Source organism: Balaenoptera physalus (assembly GCF_965194825.1).
Source record: "Balaenoptera physalus genome assembly, chromosome: 12".
NCBI lineage: Eukaryota > Metazoa > Chordata > Mammalia > Artiodactyla > Balaenopteridae > Balaenoptera > Balaenoptera physalus.
Genome location: NC_138897.1, coordinates 11,226,286 through 11,239,096, shown reverse-complemented (window position 1 = coordinate 11,239,096; position 12,811 = coordinate 11,226,286). Strand labels below are relative to the sequence as shown.

Below are 12,811 nucleotides of genomic sequence, written 5' to 3'. Positions count from 1 at the left end.
ATAGGCCGAGGTGTCATGGGGGAAACAGAAGAGAAGGACATAATCTTTACTTTCCATTTGATTTGCTCATAATCTAGCCGGAAATCATGGCACTAATAATAGTATAGTAGTAACAGCAAATGCTTATACAGTAATTACTCTGTGTCCATGACTGTTCCAGATGCTTTAAATTTATAAATAATTTACAGCAACCCTACTTACTTGGTGAGGTAGGCAGATACCTAGATGTGATAATGCCATACACCATGAGGCTCTAATTGCTCTTAGAGTTTGAACAATGCCTGCTTGTTCTAGCAGAAACGGCATGGGTAGTGGACAGATGTGGCTTGGAATTCACGTGTAATGTCTGCCCCTAAGTACACATAAAATTTTGGGCTTTCACTGGAGCTCTTTGCTATTAGTTTCAATAATACCAACCTTCTTCTGTCTTTTATTTTTTTTTACTTTTTATTTTTTTTAATTTATTTAGTTTATTTATTTATTTTTGGCTGTGTTGGGTCTTCGTTTCTGTGCGAGGGCTTTCTCTAGTTGCGGCGAGCGGGGGCAACTCTTCATCGCGGTGCGCGGGCCTCTCACTATCGCGGCCTCTCTTGTTGCGGAGCACAGGCTCCAGACGCGCAGGCTCAGTAGTTGTGGCTCATGGGCCCAGTTGCTTCGCGGCATGTGGGATCTTCCCAGACCAGGGCTCGAACCCGTGTCCCCTGCATTGGCAGGCAGATTCTCAACCACTGCGCCACCAGGGAAGCCCCCTTCTGTCTTTTAAAATGCACATTAAAGATGTGTTTAAAACTTTTTTTTGGAGTTAGCTCTCTATAAATATAAAGAAGTTTTATTTTTAGGTGAGGGGATTATGAGATCACTCATAAAGAAGAAGATAGCTGGTCTCCAAAAGATTTCAGTAAGAAAAATGGCAGACAAAGTTACATGAGAAGGAGGGAGCAGCAGGTGATACAAACTGGAAGGGACAAAGTGTGCTGTTTATAGTGAATTGTTCATTTTAATTGTAGTGAAAAAAGGTGGGAGGAAGAGGGATGAACCTCTGATCTGGAAAGAGAAGCTTATTATTTGGGGCTCCTTAGACCACGGATTGGCAAATAACTGCCTGCCTGTCTCTGGACAGCTCAAAAGCTAAGGATGGTTTTACATTTTTAAGTGACTGAAAAAAATTTAAAAAAAAAAGGGTACGTGAAAGTTAAATAGAATTCAAACTTCCATGTCTGTAAACAAAATGTTACTGGCACACAGCCAAGCTAGTCCGTTTACCTGTGGCCGAGGACATGGTGCCTGCAGAGCCTAAATATTCACTGTCTGGTCTTTACAGGAAAAGGTTGCTGACCACTGTCTTAGTTATAATGCTTACTGTTTTAATCCTAAAGTTCATCATCCTTTGATGGCAATAAATTTCAACAACCCTATTTGATAATTTAGGAAAGAATATGCCCAACAAGCTGCTTTCTCTTTCAGCATCTCTGACATAGATGTCACTTGACAGATGAAAAAGTAACTTCTCTGTAGCATCACTAGTTTGGGTCAAAGTGACAATAATTGGTTTCAGGTTCTTAATAATCCTACATATTTATTATCTTGTGAGCTGCAGCTTGAACTGTGTTTTAGTCAAATTTCCAAATATATCTAGTCTCCAATGCTATGTAGTTTCAAGTATTGAATAGAATCTGTTTAGACATTGCCTTTATTTCCTTCCCTTTCCTTCTTCTTCGTCTTTCCCCAGTTATTATTTTAACTTTCTTTCCCCGGGTATAACCTTGCTCATTAAATCTAATAGTTATGGAATGTATTGCTTTTGTAGAAATCAATAAGAAAGAGAAACAGGAATTAACATTTTATTGCAAAAGCCTTTTCTTCAATTTGCTTAACAGTCCTATCCATCATACCACACCCCTCTTTGAAAACTAGTCTGGCTTATTCTGGTTTGCTCTGAAAATCATTTTGTGTGGCACTTCCTTCTGTCTGGAATCTTGATTCATAGGCTTTCATATGAATTCTTTTATTGCTCGATTTTCAGAATAGCTTTTAGGCAACCAATCATCACGCATGATCCTGTGTTTCTTTATGACTTGGCAGCATCCAGATGTCTTTACTGCATGTTGTTGCCTTTTAGACACATTTAAAAAAAACAGGTTGCCATAAAATAATTGCATTCATTTGTGCAGTAAATATAAATTATTCTTTCATAAGTCAGTCAAACTTTTACTTGAATACAGAAAGACTTGCTGTCCCTTTGGTAAACCTGAATGAATACCTTAAAAGTTGTGGTTTTGGACTTCCCTGGCAGCACAGTGGTTGAGAATCAGCCTGCCAATGCAGGGGACACGGGTTTGATCCCTGGCCCGGGAAGATCCCACATGCCGCGGAGCAACTAAGCCCGTGCGCCATAACTACTGAGCCTGAGCTCCAGAGCCCGCGAGCCACAACTACCAAAGCCCATGCGCCTAGAGCCCATGCTCCGCAACAAGAGAAGCCACTGCGATGAGAAGCCCGCGCACTGCACCAGAGTAGCCCCCGCTCACCGCAACTAGAGAAAGCCCGCGCGCAGCAACGAAGACTCAACACAGCCAAAAAAAAATTAATTAATTAAATTTTTTTTTTTAAAGTTGTGGTTTTGAGTCAATTGAAAAGGAGATGGTAAACAGGGTGTTTTTTTTTTTTTTACATAGTCTATCTTACATAGACACATAATATATAAAAGTAATATTTCTTTCCTAATTTATCAGTTTTATAAATATTATAAGAACAAACTGAGGGGATTCCCTGGAGGTCCAGTGGTTAGGACTCCACACTTCCACTGACGAGGGCGCGGGTTCAATCCCTGGTCGGGGAACTAAGATCCTGCAAGGTGCATGGCGTGGCCAAAAAATAAAAATAAAAAAGACTACAGACTGAATATGTTCATATTCATGCTATGTGTGAGTATGTTTAGAGTGTCTTAAGAAAATGCATTTAGGTAAATAAGAATGCTTTGTTTTATTTTTAGCAGAACCCAAATTAAATATTGGATTACATGTATAGGCCCCAGAAAATTATAACGAAGAGGTCAAGTTTCTTAGAAGAGGATTTGCAGCACAATTACTTGAAGAGCCTTTTCAAAATACATAGGCTTGTGACTCATCCTGGGTCTGCTGAATCAGAATCTTCTTGGAAGGAGCCAGGAATGTGTTAGAAAATTCCCCTGAGTGGTTCTGATTCTTACCTTTGGTTGAAGACCATTGGGGTAGAAATATTTTTAGATAATAGACAAAAAAAGGTAGCCTCATAAAAATATCACTGAATTTATTAATAAGGTGCTTTTTATGGCTCTGTGTACCACGTGCCCCAGAATTTTCATGTGAGACCTCAGATAAGAATTAAAACTTGGTTTTCCCACAGTAATTATATGAAGTTTTTTATAGTCAAGAAAAACAATATACCTGGTTCTTTCTTCCTCTACCTCCCACTTCAGTCATCTGGATTCTCTGGGGCAAAGGTGTAGTTCCGTTTTGAGGCTCTTGAGGCCTGGATAGCTACATTCTAGCTTTTCCTAATTCATTAAGAATTTATTGAGTTCTTTCAATGTACCAAATTCAGAACAGGCAATTCTGGGAATGCTAGTACTGAACAAAACAGTTTGGAGCTAGCAATCTACTAGATGAGACAGCTGTTAAGCAGATAAACATTTGAGTGAAGCGCTCTCTGGCCTAGATATTGTGAACCTGTTTTGAGTATTGGTTTATATATTTTTCATATTAAAAAAAAAGAGATGAGCCATGGAATCTCTTCATGTCCTGTTTATGTGGAAACACATACAACACACATATAGTATACATTTTTATTTGTATATATATGTGTTGTTATATTTTACATAAGTGGTATGTACATTTTGTCATATATATTGCATATATAGCATACATATGCCCATACACACGATGGATGAATTTAGATTACAGTTCTCAGCAGTACATTTTAGCCCATTTTTCCTAATGCTTTTTTATTAAATAACACTTAAAAATGACAAGTAAATTATGCTTTATATGTGCTAGTATTTCTATTGGTTTCTTTCTAAAGTTTTTGTTTTTATATCATTAAATGTAACAAATATTTTGGGACAGTTTTTTAGTGGTGAGATTGAGATTGAAAGTCACAACAAGCTGGGACTCTCTGTACCCCTTGAAGAAAGAGAAGCATGTGATTGTCACAGACAAGTTCTACCTGTTGGGCATAGAATTCTTTTTTTTCACAGATGGTGCTTCATTAGTACAACATTTAATTGCCCTTACAATTTTTTAAGCTACCATATGGTTTGACTTGGGTCACTTTTTGAGAAAAGTGTTAGCATGTTAATCCTGTTGAAAAGTTGCAGAATGGTGATTCTAGAATATAACTGTCAACCCTCTAATATAAATAGAGACAGAGAGAGAGAGACAGTGTATACTGATGGCGGAATACTGAAGAGAGAAACAGTGGGTGCTTCATCAAGAAGAACCAGCTATGTGTTCAGGCTGTATAACCTCGATATGCCACCTCTTCTGCTACAGCTGCATTTGGAACACTTGAAAGTTAAGGATTGTAAAGGAGTCCCCCAAATCAATGAAAATGACCTTGTAAATGAGAAATTCAATGGAAAGTTATATTTTTCTTCCTTTTTAATGTGCACCCCTGGATACTGCAGTTAAATTACATGCTTGAAGAATACTACCTTGAGGTCCTCTTGGAAGAGATTTTAAAATCATATCAGTTGTCATTCAAATAATGTTCTGAAGACCTGTATTTGCCCGTGCAGCGTACGGCGGCAGAGTGGATTAAGTTAGCTCAAATGTACTTACGTTGTCTATGAGCCAGAAAGCAGCAAGGGTTCTGACTGGCATTATTATTTATTACTTTTGAATGCTGATGGTGCATTTTCCTGGTGGAGTACATACTATGCTTATTGACGTGCATGAATGAAAGGCTCTGCTTTGCCTTAATTTAATTTTCCTAACAACTTTCTTTATAGGACCTGGATTTTGAAGCCAAAACAAGTTACACGCTACGGATAGAAGCTGCAAACAGAGACGCCGACCCTCGCTTTCTAAGCTTGGGACCGTTCAGCGACACGACAACCGTGAAGATAATTGTGGAAGACGTGGACGAGCCCCCTGTATTTTCCTCACCCCTGTACCCCATGGAGGTGTCGGAAGCTACCCAAGTTGGGAATATCATTGGGACCGTAGCAGCTCACGACCCAGATTCTTCCAACAGCCCTGTGAGGTAAGAGCTCATTGCTCTCCTTTTCTGTAATTTTGCAACAATGTGCCTTTATTCACAACTCATGTCTCTGCGTTATGATGCTTTGGGGTCATAGCTAACAAAAACCAGTTTTGTATACGTATTGAGCCATAGCTGCAGAAGTGAAACAACATCAGAACAATGCAACATTTTAGTAATTCGAAAATGTGTCACCTGATTATCCAAGGCCATTATTGTGTGGCAGTATCTTTAGGCACCATTGTCATCCACAAGCAGAGCTGATGTGCCTATTCAGCCAGTTATCCTGAGCTCTATCAACACAAACTGTGTTCAGAGAGAAAGTGATGCAGGTCCTTGTTGTAGGATAAATGCAGATGTTAGGAAACTAATTTTATAAACAATTTAAATTAGGGGTTAATTTTTCAACAAATCCTTTTTTATATTGGTCTATATGGATAGTATATGTTTGTTAGTTTATTAATTCCACTTATAAAAAATAAAATAATACCGTATCTATATATAAGGACTATTTAAAAATGTCCTTTCAATAGTCCTGTAGAGAGAGTAGACACATTCTTATAACCAACTCTGTAGGACTAACAGAATGATGATATGTAAGCGTTTCAAAATATCACAACATTCCAGTTCACACTTTTTACTATAGTTTTACAGTCTGAGAGCTACATGCATGTTTTTGTATATACATGTATTTGTGTGTGTGCATATGATAAAGCACGTCTTTTTAAGTAAATATTTAACAATATTTAAATGAGTGTATAGAACATACCAGAAATTACATTGTATTTCATGTCTTGATTTGGGTTCGTAAGTAATATTTTTCAATGTCATGGTTTGGATTTTGATTACAAAAGCTAACAACAGATTTAACTTTTAGATTTAACTGATATTTAATGATGCTAAGTGCTTTTGAGCTAACTTCTGAACTAAGTCTGGACATTGCTTACAGAGTATCAAGAAAAATATCTATACATTAGACAATGACTTTTAGTTAAGAAGAGCTCATAATCTTTTTTCCTCCTAAAGTAATAAGCTGATTTAGGCTTATTACTTATATAAATAAATTATTACACACATTTAATAATATTAAATATCATTTTATTATTTATATGTAAATAATAATCATATATATGTGTGTGCATATGTAATTAGCACTCTCCTTTCCTTCTCTTTTGTTTGACAGTAATATCATAGCCTAGTAAAGAATTGGTATAAACCAATTTTTATTCCAAAAATGAAGTCATACTCATTGCTTCTCTGTCTTTATAACAAATTCAGGCTATATGGAGGCTATCTTACTCTTAATGCAGTGGTCATAAACCATTTCTAAGAATATAGCCTTCTGTGCACTAGCATATCTGTGAGATGTACTCAGATGGAATAAGCCTTCGCGTCCTCCCTGTAATAGCCCAGGCTTCACTGTCAAACAGCTCCCTGACTTAAGCTCAGCTCCATCTACTGAGTCCTATTGATGTGCACAAATCTGAATTTGGGTTTTGTTATAGCATTGCAACTCTAGTGACATACTTGTCTCCTTCCCCCCATGAACAACCAACCACAGTACAATCGTAGTCACAGATCAGCCACTCAGGGTAGTCTGACTTCTGCTTAAATCACTTAATTTACTGGGGAGAAAGAGAGAATGCTTTCATGAAATTGAGGATCTGGAAAAATGAAGAGACACTAATATGTATCATAATTCAGTACTTCAGTGAGTGAGGGGATTTAAGAAAACTTTGATTTATTGTATTGATATTTTAATCTTATTTTTAAATTTTTTTCTTGACCCATTTCCTTGTGTATTATCCTGTTAAAGCCTTTCAAGTGTAAATATCTCACTTTTAATAATATTTTACTTGGAAAAAATGCAATGTTATATAATAACTTGGGGAAGGAGAAGGGAGAGTAGGACCAAGTGGGTAGTGACTTGAGCTAGAGGTGAAGTGAGTTCTGTGTCTGCTCCCTGAAGCACAGAGATAGAAAGGGCCAAAGGCTGCATTCTGCTGATCTTGGAGGTGAAGATCTCTGTGACTTCCATCAATGAAAGAGCAGCTGGCCAGCGCTGTATTTTTACCTCATTTTTATTTTCTTAAAACTAATCAAGGTGACCTTGAAAGTTCAGGTTAGTACCTCTTACATCCTTTTCTAATCTCTAAGTTGCACAAATAGGGAGAGATTTTGTTCAGAGTGAACTGAAATGTTATGTTGTGTGTATATGAATATTTCTTTTGCTTTTGTAAAATGAATTTCTTGACTTAGACTTAATACTTGTGTTCTTGCAGCATTTCTTTGCCTTGCACTATTTTTCATAAGGTCAGAACAATCACTCATAGCTTACTTGTTTCTGAATTTGTCGCTCACATATTTCTCTTTTCCTATCCATTTATGATCTCTTATAAGAGGCCAGCCTCCTCGTCGTGTAGTTTGGTGAGTTGATGGGTACTCCTAGCAGTAACATTCTCTAGAAGACTGGTTCTCTTCCCAGCACTGCTGTTTTCTGAGTATCCTAGGGCATGTCACTTAGCCTCCTAAGTTTCCATATAACCCAGTAAAGAGGAAAACCAACACTTAATCCCTGCTTTGTCCCAAGGTTTTCGAAGATTAAGTGAGAAAGGGAAAATAACTGATGCTTTTAAACTGTCAATCATGACTAAACTATTAGGATGTACTATCATTGTACATCGCTATTATTATACTTTATTGTTTTCATGGCATTTTTATTTCAAGGTCAATCAAGTCAATGAAGAGAGACATATTTTACAAGCAACTGTATTGGCAATCTGTATTGAACGTTGGTTTGTAGTCACATACTTTCCAGTATGTAGAAAATATTACATAGTCGTTTAATGGACATAAACATGTATTTGCATTGGGCACTCAAGTAACTATCAAAATGTAAGCCCTCTTCAACGGAGGCCAGTGGAGGAGTAGATCACACAGTCTGCCGAGGTCCTGGGAAAAGTGAATCTCCGGCTGAGATGGAAGCTGAAGACTCTTACAGTTGTGAGCTTTGTGCTTCTGCACCTTTAGGAATATCGTAGTTCTTAGAGGAATGGAAAAGCAGTTATTTGTTTCATCGTAATTGTTTAAAATTAGGCCAATAGTATTTGAATTGTAAAAGAGTACGGGAGGGTGGATAATTACTGTTTGAATTCATTGACATTCTTTGTAGTGTAATGCTGAAATCTAGCATATGCCATTTACATTTGGAATATTTTCTGATATATGGGGCAAGAGATTAGAATTCTAGAAAGAAATACATGTACTTGCCTCCAGCAAGGTAAATTGAGATCTTCTTCCCACATGACCCATGCCTTGCCTAGTTTTTTTTTTTTTTTTTTAACCTGTTCCATTAATGTACCAACCAAAAGCTCTTTGCATCTGCCCTTTCCTTGAAAGAAGATGAGGGCATCTACATTACTGTTGGAACCTTACCATTTGGTTCCGTTTGACTGTTTAGAAGTATAGTAAAAGTAGATTGAGAGATTAAATGAACCCGGAGCCCAGTGGCTGGCCAGAATATAACACCTTTGTCAATTGGTATGTCTTGTTACAGCTTGCCCACTATCCAGAGGGCTTACCTGGCCCACCATTTCATGTACACTTTGCCTTCCTCTTTCCTGATATGAGACCTAGAAGCCAAAGCTGGAAATTAGGTAATACTTGAGATTACGTAGGAAAAAAAGAGATTTTTTTGAAAGCAAAAGTGGGTAATTGAGGGCCAGCATGTTTCTGGCTTTTTATTTTTTATGTAGTTGCCTACCATTTCATGTAAATTTTGGCCCCAGCTACCAAATATCAGGCTCTATCTATTGAACTTGGAAGGACAGATCGTGTTCTGCTGATTCTGATCATTTTTCTGAATAGTAAAAGCTTTGCTTCTGTGTTTCTCATCAGTAAGATGGTAAAAACTATAAGAACAGCCTAGTGTTCAGAGGACTATTATTTCTTGATGTCAGCATCCATAAGACTGATCAGTGAATCAACAGACATTGATTAAGAACCTGCTTTGTGCACGACACTGGGAAAATAACAGGAAAAACAAAGATGAATAAAACATTTCCCCTCACCTCAAGGAACTGACAGTCTGGCTGAAGAAATAAGATTCCATAATAGTTAAACAATACAAGGGGAAAAAGTGCCAGCTCTGTCAGAGGGCAAATTGTGAGATAAATACTCATCACTTCAAGGTCACTGGACATGAGACTTCATCTGAAGGAGTGTAAGTGTAAGCTGGACCCTGAGGGATGGCAGGATTTGGACAAGCCAAAAAATCACGTAAGCTCTGTTTATGTTTTACGTAGTTACATCCTAAGAGTCTCGTGCTGTATTATGCAATCAGCACATTTATTTCTGTAGGCAGCACAGCAAGCCCAAAGTCCCTATGCTTAAAACAGCCAAGGAATTGAAACATATTATTACAAATAAGATCAGATTTGAAGAAGGGTGATTAAGAAGTAATGGAGACCATTTCCAGCATTTCTAACAATCCACATACAGAGCTAGAGTTGTATTTATGTTCAAGGATACAAGGATGATAATAATATTTACCTGCAGGCTCTTTTGGCATTCCTGGTGTGGTATGTCCTCAGAAGAAAGGTGATAAAATAGTATCGGATATTACATTATGTAGTGTGACTAGTCTGAGCACATGTGGGGTGTTTGAATAATTCAGTGTGTGCTTTAAGTGGCTTGTATACATGCATGTATTTGTACATATTATTTTAATCTAAATTATGTGAATATCTCACAGAATTAAAGGGAAGGTTGAACAGCCAGTCTTCAGAAAAGAGAGGAGGAAGGTTTCTCTATAAATACCAGTAGCAAGAGTGAGCTGACAGTCTCTTCTGAACGTGGCAGTGGATGCACCACTGGCAACTTTTTTTCCCTCATGGCTCTGTTTAAGGTTCACATTTCTTGGAAAGTTTTTTTTGTCCTGTCTTAGGACATGTGTCCATCTCTTACCCAGGAAGTTCTGGGCATTTTCAGGGTGAGCCCCATCAGGATTGCATGAGATTGAGAAGGTTGAAATCTACAAGGAAAAATTGAGTTGCCATTATCAGAAGAAGGGGGTGAGGCTGCAAACAGTGGCACCACTAAGTACTGAACTCAGTAGCTTATTTTGAAGTAATTTATTTCTCATTAAAGCCCTATAAGGCAAGCGTTAACATTCCACTGTTATAAATAAACATGACTCTAGTTAGAAAATGTGGTTCTAGGATTTTAGCAAGTTCGGTATCAAAACCTGTACACTGCTTGTAGCAACATACACACGCGCACGCATGCACGCACACGTGCATAAATTTCTTAAGCAATTAAGGTTTCAACTCAAATGATTCAGTTATTTCTATTGATCAGATTTGTCGGTGTTCATTACGTTATCTTTTCCATATAGGGTGTAGCATTTGTGTTCATGTGGCCCACTCACCTTCATACTCTATTTGTGAATATCAACATGCACATCCATAGCTGGATGATACGAATACTACTTGTGAATACGGAGAGGGCCATTTTAGTCGATCTTCACAGCTTATTGAACAGCAGCGCTGGTAACTACAGGCATTTATTAGGGGATTGATTTTGTTTCAGATGCACAGAACACCGAGGATATTCAGATGTATTAGATGCGGTCCCAACCCACTTGTCATCTAGCTGGAGGAGAGATCTTAGGCGAAAACACATAAAGAATCCAATGTGAAATCTGGAAATGAGAAATCATCTTGTAAAATTTTCTCATTTTGCAGATGAAGAAACAGAAGGGTACAAATGGCGAATGAAAAGCCCAAATTAGTACGGTAGGTTTGCTGCAGGATTGTGGCTGTAAATATTGCCCAGTCTGTGGTTCGTGGTGGTGCGGCACAGAGGGCTTGTAGTGACGGCCATGGGCCCTGTATACTGCAGGCTTTCTTAAAAAGGCTCGATTTCTGAAGTAACTGGGAAGGCTTGGTGCCTTACCAAGGCAGAGGATTGTCTTTAAGGAGTAGTAGGACTACAGGGATTGGAAGGAGGGAAAATAGGAGTAAAGAAGGGCCAACGTGAGGAGAGGCACCTCAGTGGAGATACACACCATATTGTCATTTAGTCAATTAATACATCAGTGTAACTGTCTTAGAGTTTTAGATAGAGCAGTGGAAAAACAAAATGAAAAGAGGCTGAATTCTAGAGTGGTAGGTAGTAGAGACTAAAAGCTCATCTATGTGCGATGTGATATATACTGGAAAGATGGTTCAGACAGACACGGTTCTGAATCCTGGTTCCATCAACAACCAGCTGTGAGACTTTAAAGTCCAATACTGAAATACAGCAATAATGGTACCTGCTTGCCTTAGTTAGAAATTGTGCTTGGCTGGCTGAAACAAAGCTTAACGCTAATGACTTACCAATGAGAAGTCTGGAGCCAGGCAAAGACTGACAATTTGGCAGGATAATGTCACCAAGGGCTTGGCTTCTTATGTCAGGCACTCATCACCTCATATTTACAAGGTGACTTTTGGGTTGCTCTCCATTGTGTTCATGTCCCACATGAGATAGAGGGGAAGGGGCAAAAATCAAATGCCAGCTGAATTAGCAACTCTCTCCTATCCTTGAGGGAGTTTTTCAATGATGTTCAACACAACTTTCTTTTGCATCTCATTTGTTAAACCTTAGCTATAAGGACACTGCATCTACAGGGAGGCTAGCAAGTGTAGTTTTTCAGCTGGACACATGGTTGCCTCCAACAAAAGCAGGGATCTATTAATAAGAACTAAGGGCAAGTGGGTCTTAGGCGCGCAAGTAAAAGTCTCTGTCACACATGACCTTACATAGCTGTTTGAGGATTAGGAAAAAATGTCTATGTTTTACATTCTCAGTATATTTAGAGGGAGGGACAGGTTGATGAATCTGCTTTCGGATATTCTGAGCTTTAGTTGAAGATGTTGCCTGTATCTGGAGTAGTTTAGGAAATCTCAGAAAAAGGATTGAGGCTGGTTATTGAGATTTGGAGGTGTCTGCATAATACATGGAGACGGCAGAAGCTTTAACTGCTAGTGCTGCAAAAATATGGAAGCGATCTCTTTCATTGGTCACTCCAACATACAGTGAAAGAGGTCAAGTATTTTAGGCTGTAATTTATAGAAACTAGAGGGATCGTTGTGAGTGTACACACCACTAACTGCAGCACAAGCTGCTTTAAAGATAACTTTGGGTCATGATTAGAGAAACACCAGTCCTTTTCTTTCCTGTTCAGCCTCTAATTGATTCAGGCAACTGTATTTCTCTGTCCTTAAGCCAGTAGATCCGGAGCTGCAAAGAGTGTGCTTCTCCCAGCTTCTTCAGAACCCTCTCTCTCTTTTGGCTCACTCAGCCCTCCCAGATTCTAATTCAGAGACAGTTTCCCCCGCTCACTCTAAAAAGTGCCCATATTTTCTTTATTTCTCTTGGTTAAGGATTTTTTTCCCCCCTTCAGGTAACTTTATCATTAGCTAATGTCTCACACATAAATTCTCACTTTTTGCATGTCCAGAGGGGCTGGTAGAAAATAGGGAACCCCTTTAATATTGAGGGTATCTCAAGTCCTTGTGATTAAGAAATA

The 12,811-nt window shown here is 38.4% G+C and overlaps 1 protein-coding gene across 3 annotated transcripts in view; it reads left to right on the top strand.

Moving 5' to 3' along the window:
- Positions 1 to 12,811, top strand: part of CDH7 (cadherin 7) — a 123,108-nt gene that overhangs the window by 82,565 nt on the left and 27,732 nt on the right. For all 3 annotated transcript variants that reach the window (XM_082415889.1, XM_082415890.1, XM_082415891.1), the window contains one exon: positions 4,988 to 5,241. In XM_082415889.1, the coding sequence (XP_082272015.1) occupies positions 4,988 to 5,241 (254 nt within the window). The remainder of the gene's footprint in view (positions 1 to 4,987; positions 5,242 to 12,811) is intronic.